A 13,852-nucleotide genomic window follows, 5' to 3' on the forward strand; every position below is an offset into this window, starting at 1 on the left:
TGACAACATTTTTAAAGATTAAACTCGTACTGATACATGGTTGTATATTTTTGAGGTATAACGTTTGAGTGTTAGTTGCTGTGTGATGAGTTAAATTTCTTTGCATTCAGTGTGTGTGAATGGACAGACAAATGTACGACATGTCTTAATTCTGTATCAATGTGGCACAAACAGACGTCTTACACTCACTACTACAAATGCGTGGGTGTCCCAAGTGCGGCTCGGGGGCCATTTGCAGCGTACAGCGTACCGATTTCAGAGCCCTCATGTCACACCCTGTTGCACGATGGCCTACAATATTTCTGCTTCTGTAATTGGGAAAAAATGTACGGTCTTCCAGACAGTTTGTCAGTGGGACGTTAGCCAAAAGACCCCCCCCTCATGTCGAACTGACCAGGATGCCGGCTTTCCTTAATTGGCTCTCCGAGAGGGAAGAAAGGAAAGGGAGTAGCAGAAGGAAGACGTTTGAAGTGAGCATATTTTGGCAGGAGGTCAGCTGGTTGATGTGCTGACGAGATGCTAACGTCAGGATAGCAGCATTGGACCGACAGCTTAGCATACGTCTTCAGGTCCGTTCTTGATTGTTGCCGCCATTTTCTTCTTCACGGTGAAGACTGGTGAAGTTCAATTTATTAACATCGGACGAATCAGTCGAACGTCGAGTCTTTCGTGTGTTTACCGATGCAAAGAATGGCGTGTTTTGGGATGCAGGACTGATGGTGCAGTATATATGTTATGCAACAGGTACTAATGCTAATGAAGGTACTAATGAAGGTACTAATGAATGTATTCTAGAAGCACACTTTGCCAGCTTTAAAGGGCATTAAAGGAAAACCATTTTTTCAAAAACATTTGCCCATCATCCACAATCAAGAGTCTCAAAGGGCTTTAAAAACTGGCAACAATCAACCACACCCCCTGATGTGGACCCCCAACCGGGACAGGAAAAATTCAAAACCTCATATGGGGAAAAAGGAAACCTTGTTCCTGTAATGTACGGTCAATAAAGACGAATTTCCCCATGGAAACCAATACATTGCATCGAAAAGAATATAAGAACATGAATATTTATTTTAAATGATACTTGAACTAAAAATAAAATATTTTTAAAAATAACAAATATATCAATGTATGATAATATCGGCCAGTGATTATTATGATTATTGACCCGATATCAGCCCAAGAATGTAATATCGGGCAATATTGGTATCGGGATCTTCCGTTTAATAAGAACTGATGTCGAGCACGGAACACAAACGTTGCATTTGCGGAGATGGTAATAGTATTTATTTTTTTTAAACATGCGTCAGGTTACAATGGAATTCATCCCATAAATCAATTCCCACTTCCACATGTCCAAAAGTGTCCAAAATGCAGTTTAAAAGAAACAACATGTCATGGTCTGCACTTGTTTTGGTCTGCTGCCCCCTGCTGTCTCTGTGCTGTCCTGCAGCGGGCTCCTGCCTTGTTCTCCTGGTCTGCACCCTGTTGCCCATCAGCCATTAGGCCCTCTTATGGCGCTCCACTTCCATTGTTGTCCCGATCAGGTGGTTTTCCTTGTCATGCCTCGTCATGCCTGCACATTGAACACTTCATTTTTTTGCTCCTGCCCTGCAACTCGTACTTTTGCTGCCTACTGTCTGTAATGAACAAAATACCGCGAGTATTAGATATAACCTTGAATGTACTACGTGTTCACAGCATGTATATAAAACCTTGTTGGGTGTTTTTTTAGGTAGCTTAGGACGTCCCGTTAGGTGCAGTATCAGAGATGTGGAGCTATCTGTGTTACAATCTTTGTTTATGCAACATGTGATTTCCCAGTTCTCTGATTGGCTGTCTTTGTTTCAGCTCACTTTGCTTTGAAAACCTCTGTTCTGTCGTCCAATGGATGGACCGTGGAGCTGCATCGCTGCTCACACATTGCTTGGCGACCATATCGGCATCAACAAGCGGAGATGTTCAGCACCAGCGCTGTTCAATATTCCGTTGGGTAAATTAGCCCTCTAATCTCCGAGGCTTGAAGCGTCCATTCCGAGCAAAGAAATGGAGAGATAAGAAGAAGCTGGAGGGTAGAAGGTGGGATGATGTGTTTACGGAGGCCAATCAGTGGGCTGGCCGGCCCTCAGAATAGACGCTGTTATCTCTTGTAGTTGTTGTTGTTGTTGCCGTCTCAGTGCTAGCAGTACCGTTCAGTTTGGTTGGCTACGGTACGTCTGAGTCAGGATTGGGGGGGAAATCATACGCCGCATTCAAGGTCCGATTCGTTTTGATACGCTGGTGTTACTTTTTTGATAGCAAATACCAAATTCTAAAGTACACAACTTGAGGAACATTTGAGGTTCTTTGGTATCTTAAGTCATGATGAATTGTGTCCTGCTCTCATTCCATTGCTATGTTGCCAGATGTTGACTCATGGGGACTTTGGGTTAGGGTTAGTAATCCTATCTAAGTAATAGTAATAGTAATAGTAATCCTATGTTAGTTAGTAATCCTAGGGTATGTAATCCTCCATTTCAGCAGTTATTCATTCTTTCATTCAGCACATCATAGAAATATCTTCAATGCATTTCATTTCCTGCTAGCTAGCGCTAGCTAGTGCTAGCTAGTAGTTTAGTTCCACAAGGATCAGTGCTTGGTTCTCTTCTGTTCTACGGTTATATGCTGCCGCTCAGCGACATCATTCAAAGACAGGAAGCAGAACCGGAGGTAGCAGAGATGAGGATGCTGAGGTTCTCATTGGCATTGGGAGTGACCAGGATGGATAGGATCAGGAAAGAGTACATCAGAGGGACATTACATGTTTATTACAGTCAGAGAGGCCAGACTGAGATGGTTGGGACATGCCCAGTGATTCCAGATCATATTTGATTGGACTTTCATAAGCACATTAAGAATGTTACCAAAACAAACATTTTTCATCTTCGCAATATGGCTAAGATACAACCTATTCTATGTACTACTGACGCAGAGACCCTAGTCCATGAATTTGTCACGTCATCATCCCAAAACCCCCGACTGGCCAGGAATGTCACTACATCTATGAACTGGACTATTATCCATATCCATATTCATATCCATATCCATATCCACACATATCCAGTAAACTTGAAGATGTGTGTTATGCTAGCTTTATGTATTGCTTCCTGTCGGCTAAGTATCTTTTCACCCAGTTCAAAACTCATCCTCTTATTCCGTAATGAATTACTATAGTAATTCCTTAGTATTGATACATTTGTGCAACCTGTTATTGATTAGCTTCTCAATCATTTTACAGAATGAATATTTATCAGAATATTAGCAGTTATAGGCAGTGGCGAGAATCCTAGAATAAGTCACCTTTTACCACTGACAAATACCATATTTTGTTCCACCTTTTACTAGCTTTTACTTTCATTTTCCCTGTTAGTCATTGAAGTTGCTTGTCGTATTGTTTGACTCTACTTTGGGAACGAGTACATCAATTACTACATCTGGGATATTTGGTCCGTCCTCCTACATCAGACTTAAAGATTTACCGAGCTTGAATGTCTGTGGGCTTTTTTAGCTGCAGTCCTGCACGCCGAGCTCTTGTTTTTTTTTTCTTTGTGTTTCCTGTGGAGAGCAAGGGGGTCTCAAATTCCACAATGTTGGCATTCTCCTGTGCGTGTGTGCGTGTGAAATATGACCTGACAATTCATATACGTATGCCGGGAAAAACACACTCTTTAGTTATGGAAAGCATCCTTGCATGTCACCCTTTGCAAGGAAGTAGGAAATAGGAAATAGGAAATATTACACCTGCAACCTAACATGGCTTCTACTCTTACACTTTAGTGTCAGTAGAGGCCGGGGCATTGCTATCCTGCAGGGTCGACTTGGAGCGTGCTCAGATGGGGTGGGGGGGCTTTTCATCTGGTTCTGTATTAGGAACATTAAGAACCCCTGTGTAAGCCTCTTAAAATGGCGCATACGAGCGAAGACAGAGGCGGCACACGAGCGAGGCGAGGCGAGGAACCGATGGAAAAAACATCTGAAAAGGAAAGAGGAGGTAGTTCTCTCGGTCGGGGGCGTTCAGGAAGAGACGGAATGAGGGGAGTGGGAACCTTATCCTGTAATAGCCACAGCGAGGAGAGCTTGCAGACTCCACCTTCCCTCCTCAACCCTCCCCTTACTCTGGTTTACACCCCCCCTCCCACCCCCCCTCTCTAGGCTCTATCTGTCCGTAGCTGAAGCAGTTTATCATTTGGTCAGGCGCTTCAGAGGAGAGAGCTCAACAAAAAGGAAAAGAGAACAGATTTGTCGCTGGGATGTTTGCGTGGCTGCTGAAAACCAGAGTGCGGATATCTTCTTGGCTTCCTGTGTGGACCCCTCTGGATGAGGAGCGGCAGTGGTCACTCCAGCAGGAGGCTAAACCCACTAAACCCGTTTGTTGATTTTTCCTGGGCCGGGATCCCGACTCGAAGCCAGTCGGACTGCTTGAGTGAGTAGTCGAGTGGGAGCGTGGGAGCAGCGGGCCATGCCCACCTCTGCCCACGGTCCAGCAGCATGAAAGGGGGCCACCACCACCACCACCACCACCTCCACCACCACCGAGGCTGCTGTGGCTGCCAGCACTTGTTCCGGAAAGTCCTGACTAAGTGTGGCTGCTGCTATGCCCGAGTCAGAGGTCAGTGGCGGGCACACACACACACACACACACACACACACACACACACACTACTCTGGTTCTACTCTGGTTCTACTCTGGTTCTACTCTGGCCTCACCTTCGTTCATCCAGTCCTCCTCTGAGCATATGCCCAAGTTTTAATAGGTAATAACCTCAAACGCAACAGGTGTGGCACACACACACACACACACACACACACACACACACACACACACACACACACACACACACACACACATCTTCCCACGTATCTGAATGGGTGAAGAAAGAAGCGTTCCTGCGGAGCATAGTCACAGAAGGAACAGGAAAGGAGTTTCATGGAGCGTTTTTCCATGAAATCCGATGAGACACAATTCCAAAGTGTCTTCATTTGGGAATGTGCGGCACGTGGCGAAATGAAACACACAAGGAGGTCGGACCGGGTCCATTTTGAAACATTCCTCCGGACCCAAAACAGTGCTGAACCCACCCCCCGTCCCCGTCCCCCTCCCCCCAACAGTGCCGTAAGTTGGAATTGCAGCAGTCAATTAGACCGTAGTGTGGTTGAGTCCAAGCAGCAGGTGGCGTGAAGAAGTCCATGCTGGTCTTCTTCTTCTTGTTGTTGTTGTTTGGACTCCACGCTAAAGTCCTAGTCGCGCTTTGCCGCCTTTATGTATCGTCTCAATGTCGCACGGAAATAATGCCAAGGGAAAGTTCAAAAACAACAATGTGGCGACATACGCTACGACGCCCGGCTGTGTGCTTGCACTCTTTTCCAAGCTAACATGAAAGGGATAAATTCCCAAGCTGCCCACTGAGGCCCTACACATGGGGGGTGGGTGCTCATAAAGGAGGCTTTACTATTATTGGCTGCCGTTCTTGGATAAATACCCCGGATTCCTTCACTTTAATCTCTTATGTAATAGATCCTCTCCTTTTCCATAGCCTGCAGCTCCGCACTCGACCCCTTGCATGCAACTCTAGCAAAGACGCTTCCCACTTGGATCGGGATATGGAAGCACACGGGAGATCGGACATAACAAAATATGTTAAAAGAGGTCACCGTAAAGCCACAATAAGAGGTGAAGATAACAGAAATGTACAGCAGCCCTAGGAGGGGGGCATCCGGAATTCCAAATCCCACATTCCAGAAACATGTTAGCTTCTCCAAATTGTCCATAGATATGAATGTGAGTGTGAATGGTTGTTTGTCTATATGTGCCCTGGGATTGGCTGGCCACCAGTCCAGGGTGTACCCCGCCTCTCGCCCGGAGGCGGCTGGGATGGGCTCCAGCACCCCCCGCGACCCTCGTGAGGAAAAAGCGGTAGAAAATGAAATGAAATGAAATGAAATGAATGTGAGTGTGAATGGTTGTTTGTCTATATGTGCCCTGGGATTGGCTGGCCACCAGTCCGGGGTGGACCCCGCCTCCCGCCCCAAGTCAGCTGTGATAGGCTCCAGCACAGCATACCCCCGTGACCCTAGTGAGGATAAGAAAATGGAATTGATGAAAACGTAGAAGCGTACCTAATGAAGCGGTCACTGAGTGCATGTTTCATGTTGCAGCATAAATGGAGCGTCTGCACCCCCCCCCCCCCCCCCCCCGTGTTTGTGCTGAAGTAGCTCATCTGCTTTGAGTTTGGATGTGTTGTTCACAGATGCTGTGCAGTATCTCCACCGTCACCACTTACTCTCTTCTCTGACGTCGGCATTGAACATTCCTACCCCAGGAGTCTTGCATGCTTCTATGTAGCGTATATCTATATCAATCATATATCTATATAGTTCATGGTGGCCATGGAAATCCCAGTGGATTAGTCGTTTCTTCGAGAACTGAAGCACAACATCTGTCACTACCAAAAGGAGGGAGATGTTTAATGGTCTTTTTTTAGGTGGGGGGGGGGCAATTTTCCTAAACCCAGCATTGATTTTCCCATACGTGTGTTATTCCACTCTGGTCAGTAGGTGTCAATAATGTCATGGTCACGTTTGGTGAGACACACAAGCACCAGATTGGAAAGTTGTGCTGGCTTTGGATGCAAACATTGGTGGGGGGGTTCGGGAACCCCCTCCCTGAATCCCTTCCCAGGTTTCAAGTGATTATGGTCAGTCCCTAACTGTGTGCTCCCCCGTATACAACCAGCACCCCCCCAAAGTGTTTCTATCGGATGTGATTTGGGCCATCACTGGTTGAGTGTCACCCCTTTGGGTGCCAAAGTCACATGACCGCTTTGACATCAATCAGTGTTATCTCTCTAATGACCCGCTGGTAAATCTGTCAATCAGTCAATGAGCCAAGTCATAGTTCAAATATGAGATGTTTTTCTCTGGCGTTATACTCATGGCTCCACCTGTCCGTCTTCCTGCTTTCCCCACCCCATCCTTGGATCAATAATCCCTCCCTGAATGCACCGCATGGACTGACGGATCGTGTTTCTTCGTTGCTATGGATTTACTCCACACCCTGCCTTTGTCGACCATGATGCTAAGCTAAGCAACAACATTTAGCGACACCGTCTTTTCCTTCACCTTCTCTGCACAAGGACTTCCTTTATTGATTTGGGTCTTCTTCCGATGGAGCCGTTACTCAGCAATGGGACTTGTCAATCAAATAAAGCATTGTGAAAGTGTAAAAACTGGGTTATGTATATGTTTGAGGTGGGCCTTCATCTGAACAAACTCAGCATACTGGCTCATTCGTGTTGATGGGCTCATCTTGTTCATTAGTAGTCCCACACGGGGGCTTACTCGACCAAGTAACGTTAGAAAGGCGTAGGGCTTCATCAAGTCTGTGGGCTAGTCCAGCTGCATGGTGGCCCATGGTCACTAAACAGTCCAGTAGGAAATACCCTTGACAGATGAAAATACAGTTCCTTTGCTGGTAGGGAATCAGGAACTCCAACGACTTGTGGCTGATGGTGGCGTCTTTAGGAATTGGAAACAAACGTGGCTTTGCTAGCAAGTAAAATTGCAAATTTCCCTTATCTTATCTTATCTTAAGTACACAACTGAACTGGGTTTTCATGTCATCTGGATGTCCAATCAATTGACTCATTGTCATGGCTTGGATTCCTTTTTGTGATGATCTTTGATATCTTGGTTCTTCTGGCAGCGTTGAGCTTCCCGGACCATTTGCTTTCTCAGAAATCAAACACGGACACTTTGTCAGCATCCTTGAGCACGTCGGCTTCAAGCCTGCGCTTTTTCTGCCGCTGGCCCCAAGACACGGCCATTTTGTAATGACACATCGATTGGGCCGCTTGGCGAATGCCAGGGAAAATTGTTGTGATAAAAGCGGCGTAGCTTTTTCTGTCTCGGCCGGAGAAGATGTTTTTTTCCCATCAGCTTATAAGGAGAGCGGAGACATTATGGAAAAAGCAACACAAATAGCTGAATTGAAGGTTGAAGGTATGCTGCCGCAACCCGACCTAGTGTTCGGCACGCTGAGATATTTTTAATCTTTGCCCCCGAGCCCACGCTCTAGTACCTTGTCACCCCCCCCCCCCTGTCCTCCCACCTCGCCTTTCTGCTGCGTCACCAGTCTCCATATTGTTTTTCCCGCTGCTCATGTATGTAGAGGTCGGAATGAGGTGACCGCTTGTGGCTCTGGTCGTGATCCGGTCCGGCGTGCCACCCAGTCTGACTCCGGTAGACGCAGCTCCGGTGAAAAAAAAAAAACTTAGTACGTCCTATTTACCCCCCCCCCCCCCCCCTTTTTTCCAGACAGTCCAGCATGGAGCCAGTTAATTATGTCCACTTTTTTAAAACTTTTCCTGCACTTGTCCAGACATATTTCCACAGTTCCCTTACGCTTCTCCTTAACTCCTTTTTCTCCCTCAAGGTTCTATTTGTAAATGTGAAGAGGAGGCCAATGAGGAAACAAATTACGAAACACAGGAGTGCATTCCATACCTTGTTTAGAAAGAATTCTCTCCCAGCGCAGAGAGGCAGAGGGGCCACTTAGTTCCAATTCTACCCCCACTTTTATCTCATATGGGTCATCTGTACAATTCCAGCACGAGGGGCTTTTACCTTTTTATGGATATGGACAATTTGGAGTCGCCAAGTAACCCAACATGCATGCTTTTGGAATATGAACACATAGAGATGCCCAAGCGGAGATTGGAACCCCGGTCTTCCCAACTCCTGGTACACCAGCTGTATTTATTGATGTATTATTTTTCATGTTTTTCTTGCGTCAACATATCAAATGAGTCCATGCTGTAATTAGCGCTCAGCGCCTCATGTCGAATGTATTTTGTTTATTCCTAAAAAAGCATCCAAACGGCCACAAGCAGAGCAGCTCGGCTTCAAATGCAGTTTGAAGCCCAACAGTCGAAGGCTGGCAGGTGCAGTGGATTTATGAATTTGAAATGACGCCATCTTTTGTGCCCGCAATATTGTTTTACAAATATCCACGAGGCGCAAACACATTAGAGATGTTTCCATGTAAATATTGATGTAAAATCTATGCTAATTATCACAGTCAAATAATGAGTGTGTTTGTGTTTGTGTTGTGTTCGTGTGCCCACATGGTCGTTGCGTTGTCTGATCTTTAGTCTGGCTGTCCCTCGCGTTCTCCTTCTGGGTTTAGTTGCTATGGCGATGAGAGGGAAGAGAAGAGCTATGGAAAGGAATGACAATATTTGTCTGGAAGCCCAACGTGTCTGACTGAGAATCTCACTAACGATGCGGCTTTTTTTACAGCAGGTCGCCGCTAGCAGCCCGTTTTTACTGTAAAGTCAAGTACAACAATTTGGTGAAAATGATGACAATCACTGAAAAAAAGTCATAGAAATATCTCCAACTGTGTCCTGCTTTTTTCACACTTTCAGACTTTATGAGTATGAAGATCCTAAAAAACCTCAGCAATGTCAACAGTTGCTATATTTTACACTAAATCATTAACATAAACATTGTTCAAAATGTAAGTGTTGGGCATTGAGTCCGGAAATACAAAAATACATAAAACCACAACCTCATTTTGGGCTTTCCAAAAACTCCGAGATTTTCCCCGCTGATGAAATCGTCCAGGTGAAACTCTAAATAACAAAATAATCATTCAAATGTACTTATTTGTTGATATGATGCACACACAACAAGGAACAACTTGGTGCTCTGTCTCTGCCTAGCACCGTGAGGCATTCGGGTGCTTTCGTAACTGTGAGTGTTAGGTGCTAATTGTTTTTTACATTTTTATTCACATACCCCCTGTGGCAATTTATTTACCCCTTTTGGAACGCAGGGCTCACACCAACACTGAGGCGGCACACCGAGTACATAACATAGTACATAACATAGTACATAACATAGTACATAACATAGTACATAACATAGTACATATATAGTACATAACATAGTACATAACATAGTACATAACATAGTACATAACATAGTACATATATATAGTATATAACATAGTACATAAAATAGTACATAAAATAGTACATATATAGTACATAACATTGTACATAACATAGTATGTATATAGTACATAACATAGTACATAACATAGTACATAACATAGTACATAACATAGTACATAAATAGTACATAAATAGTAAATAACATAGTACATAAAATAGTACATATATAGTACATAACATTGTACATAACATTGTACATAACATAGTACATAACATAGTACATATATAGTACATATATAGTACATAACATAGTACATAACATTGTACATAACATAGTACATAACATAGTACATAACATAGTGCATAACATAGTACATATATAGTACATAACATAGTACATATATAGTACATAACATAGTACATATATAGTACATAACATAGTACATATATAGTACATAACGTAGTACATAACATAGTACATATATAGTACATAACATAGTACATATATAGTACATAACATATATAGTACATAACATAGTGCATAACATAGTACATAACATAGTACATATATAGTACATATATAGTACATAACATAGTACATAACATAGTACATAACATAGTACATAACATAGTGCATAACATAGTACATATATAGTACATAACATAGTACATATATAGTACATAACGTAGTACATATATAGTACATAACATAGTACATATATAGTACATAACATAGTACATATATAGTACATAACATAGTACATATATAGTACATAACATATATAGTACATAACATAGTGCATAACATAGTACATAACATAGTACATATATAGTACATATATAGTACATAACGTAGTACATAACATAGTACATATATAGTACATAACATAGTACATATATAGTACATAACATATATAGTACATAACATAGTGCATAACATAGTACATAACATAGTACATATATAGTACATATATAGTACATAACGTAGTACATAACATAGTACATATAAAGTACATAACATCATAATATCAGAACATTGAATGTATTTTCCTTAATAACATATATAACATATAAAATCCACATATAAAAGAGCAAGCGGTACCACCATAATAGATGCAGACCCGAGTCCACAAATCTCCACCGCCACATCTGCCATATGGAATCACGGAATCATGGAATCACGGAATCACGGAATCACAGGCTTTTCATTAGCTCTGTGTTCTCAGCCACCCTGGCAGCCGTCATGGCCGCCTTGATTGCCATCTCTCGCTCTCATTTACTGTGTGCAAAGATAATCAGGATGATGATGATGATGTTGTGAAGTGAAGACCATCTGCACCCCTAGCCCCCCCCCCTTTGTTCTTTCATATACTCAAGATCATCATCATCATCATCATTATCATTTCTTGTCATGATCACATGATCACATGACAAGAAACGTCAGTGGGCATGATGATGTCTCTTTAAATATGCTAATAAGCACCACAGGAACGGAAGTTGCATAAAGAGTTTTAGTCATTTGACATCTTAAGCCAAATACCCAGAATATTATAGCATATGTACATATATGGATACATATGAATATTTCTGAGGACAAACACAAAGACTATCAGCTTCATTTTGCTTCATTTGACTAAGTGCACTCACTGCAGTGCACTCGGATGGTATGTGCTCTGCTGGAAACAAGACCAAAATATGTGAGTTCCTGGGGAATGTGGGGGGGGGGGTGCTAGATATTCATAATGATATTCATAATGATGCATGATTTACTTGAAGCTGTCAGAATTCTGGCTTTTCAGCGACTTCTTCTTGTTGAGTTTATTGTTCTAAGGGTACTAAAGGTAGTCAGTATCACATGATTGGCAGGATAGTATACTTTGAATATAGATTCAATAGTACAAGTAAAGTATAAGTAAAGTAAATAAAGTAAGTAAAGTATAACAGCTTCAGCCCACCAAAGATGACAAAGGCTATTCGGGGGTCATACAGAACCCTGGTTGAGTCGCCAGAGGCGTTAGCGTAGCTGTAACGTAAATATACAACGTGTAGAGATGCTATTATTTGGACGAACTATTTCATCGCTTCATAGATAGAATAATGTGCCATCTTGACTTATTCTTTTATGGAGGTTTCTATTGTTGTTCTAGATGATTAGCTTCTTCCTGTTGTATTTCACTGCTAGCAAGGCAGCGTGTCTACTTTAAAAGTGGGTCAACGGGGGAACAGGAAATCTAAATTCACTTGTCTGTCTTGCTGCTGTCTTTCTTACTGCACACCAATACATTCTTTCACGCATGCAAGGGAAAGCAACTATCATGGATCCACAATTAATATTTAATATGTATATATATTATTTCATATTTATTTCATCTGACCCTCAACCCTCAGTCACGGTTACGGCTTCAATCAGGGTGGCATTGGTCCACCTTCTCTCATGAACTACCGTCATTTCTGTTATTATGCTCATTTTTCTACCCTTTGTATTGAGTTACGGACTCCTATAGAGCAGCTACATACAATAACCCGCACGGAAAACTTTTTTGATTTTGCAGAATCTGCACCTATTCCATCTGTGTTTTCATTTATTCCACCCACGGCCCGTCACCGGGCATGCCCACTCCGCTGTGATTGGTCACACGCCAAAAGTGCCTCTGAACTATGAAGCATATAAGGAAGTCCGCCCCTCTGTGACATCACAAAGGGGAAGTTTTACCACGCCTTTTCAAACGGAGTGTTTTGAGCCATCCCAAACTTTTTTCAGGACTCATTTCCAAATCCCCAAACCTCATTATCGGAACCTTTGGCATGGTTTAACACCAGAACACAACATTCTAACTACATTTATAGGGCAGAAAAGTGGAAAAGGCATCATAGGTCCCTTTAACCGATTTAACCGAAAACCCGATTCCAAAAAAGTAATCACCGTTTTGTGAAGTAAAAAGTCACTGACACTTCCTCTGTTCATCCCAACGGGGTTTGATAGGGTTGAGTTCAAGGACAGTCAAGTTCTTGGACATAAAACGTACCCAACCATACCTTCATTCTGCTTTCCAAACTATTCCCGAACAGCTGAAAACAGAATTCCACAATGAGATCCCTGTGATTGGAATGGTTCATGTGGCCCCGGCCAGTAGGATTCATGGGACCGAGAGCAAGTGAAACAGGTTAAAAGACAATAAGGTCTAAAATGTATTTTTCCTGGGAATGGCAGCATGTGATCCGGAAGAGTCCATCCCAATACAGTTCAGGGTTTCCAGTCCATATGCCTCAGGTACTAAGTGCCTTGTTGTCTCGCTTGAGTCTGCACATCCGCTGAGTGTCCATTTCCTGTGAGTGGGTGAAGTGCAGTCGACCATCGATGGTGAAGAGGATAAAGTCAGAAGGAGAGAATGGCCGTGCTGTCATTGAACCCATCGTATGGCTGGACCCCCACGGTCGTCGTCTGGAAGTGTTGTCATTGAATGGCATTGCCTCAGCCGGTCACGTGTCATCTGTTGGGGGGGGGGGGGGGGGGGCAAGGCCACCGACATCCCAAACGGCCCAACGGGTCTCTAAATGCCGAGACCTCCCAAGAAGATGGACTTTGATATGGACTCCATTACCACGGACGCTTTTAGTCGGATTCATCAACTCAGCAGCTCTTAAAATGATCAATAATAAAGGGAAGTCAGATCAAACTTCTGCAGGGGGGGGGCGGGGGAGGAGGGGGGGGGGGGGGACTCACTGCCTGTCCATCTCCTCCAGTCACTCGAAGCTCTTTTGCTTGTGTGTACCTTTTACTGGCTCCTCAGTTTTAGAGTCAAATACCGGTAAATACTGTATTTGTGAGCCTCTGGAAAATAATCAAGTTGGTATTT

The 13,852-nt window shown here is 43.4% G+C and overlaps 1 protein-coding gene across 6 annotated transcripts in view; it reads left to right on the forward strand.

Annotated features, from left to right (window-relative positions):
* The window catches only part of LOC131136408 (rho guanine nucleotide exchange factor 25-like), a 71,191-nt gene that overhangs the window by 38,121 nt on the left and 19,218 nt on the right, over positions 1–13,852 (forward strand). The window contains exon 1 of one of the 6 annotated variants that reach the window (XM_058083164.1): positions 3,970–4,648. The exons of 4 other annotated variants lie outside the window; for them this stretch is intronic. In XM_058083164.1, the coding sequence (XP_057939147.1) occupies positions 4,634–4,648 (15 nt within the window). In that variant the 5' untranslated portion in view covers positions 3,970–4,633. Of the gene's footprint in view, positions 1–3,969; positions 4,649–13,852 lie in introns of those variants that run through there. One more of the 6 variants, XM_058083162.1, reaches the window with a different exon arrangement.

This window comes from Doryrhamphus excisus, chromosome 10 (assembly GCF_030265055.1).
Source record: "Doryrhamphus excisus isolate RoL2022-K1 chromosome 10, RoL_Dexc_1.0, whole genome shotgun sequence".
In the NCBI taxonomy this organism is placed as follows: domain Eukaryota; kingdom Metazoa; phylum Chordata; class Actinopteri; order Syngnathiformes; family Syngnathidae; genus Doryrhamphus; species Doryrhamphus excisus.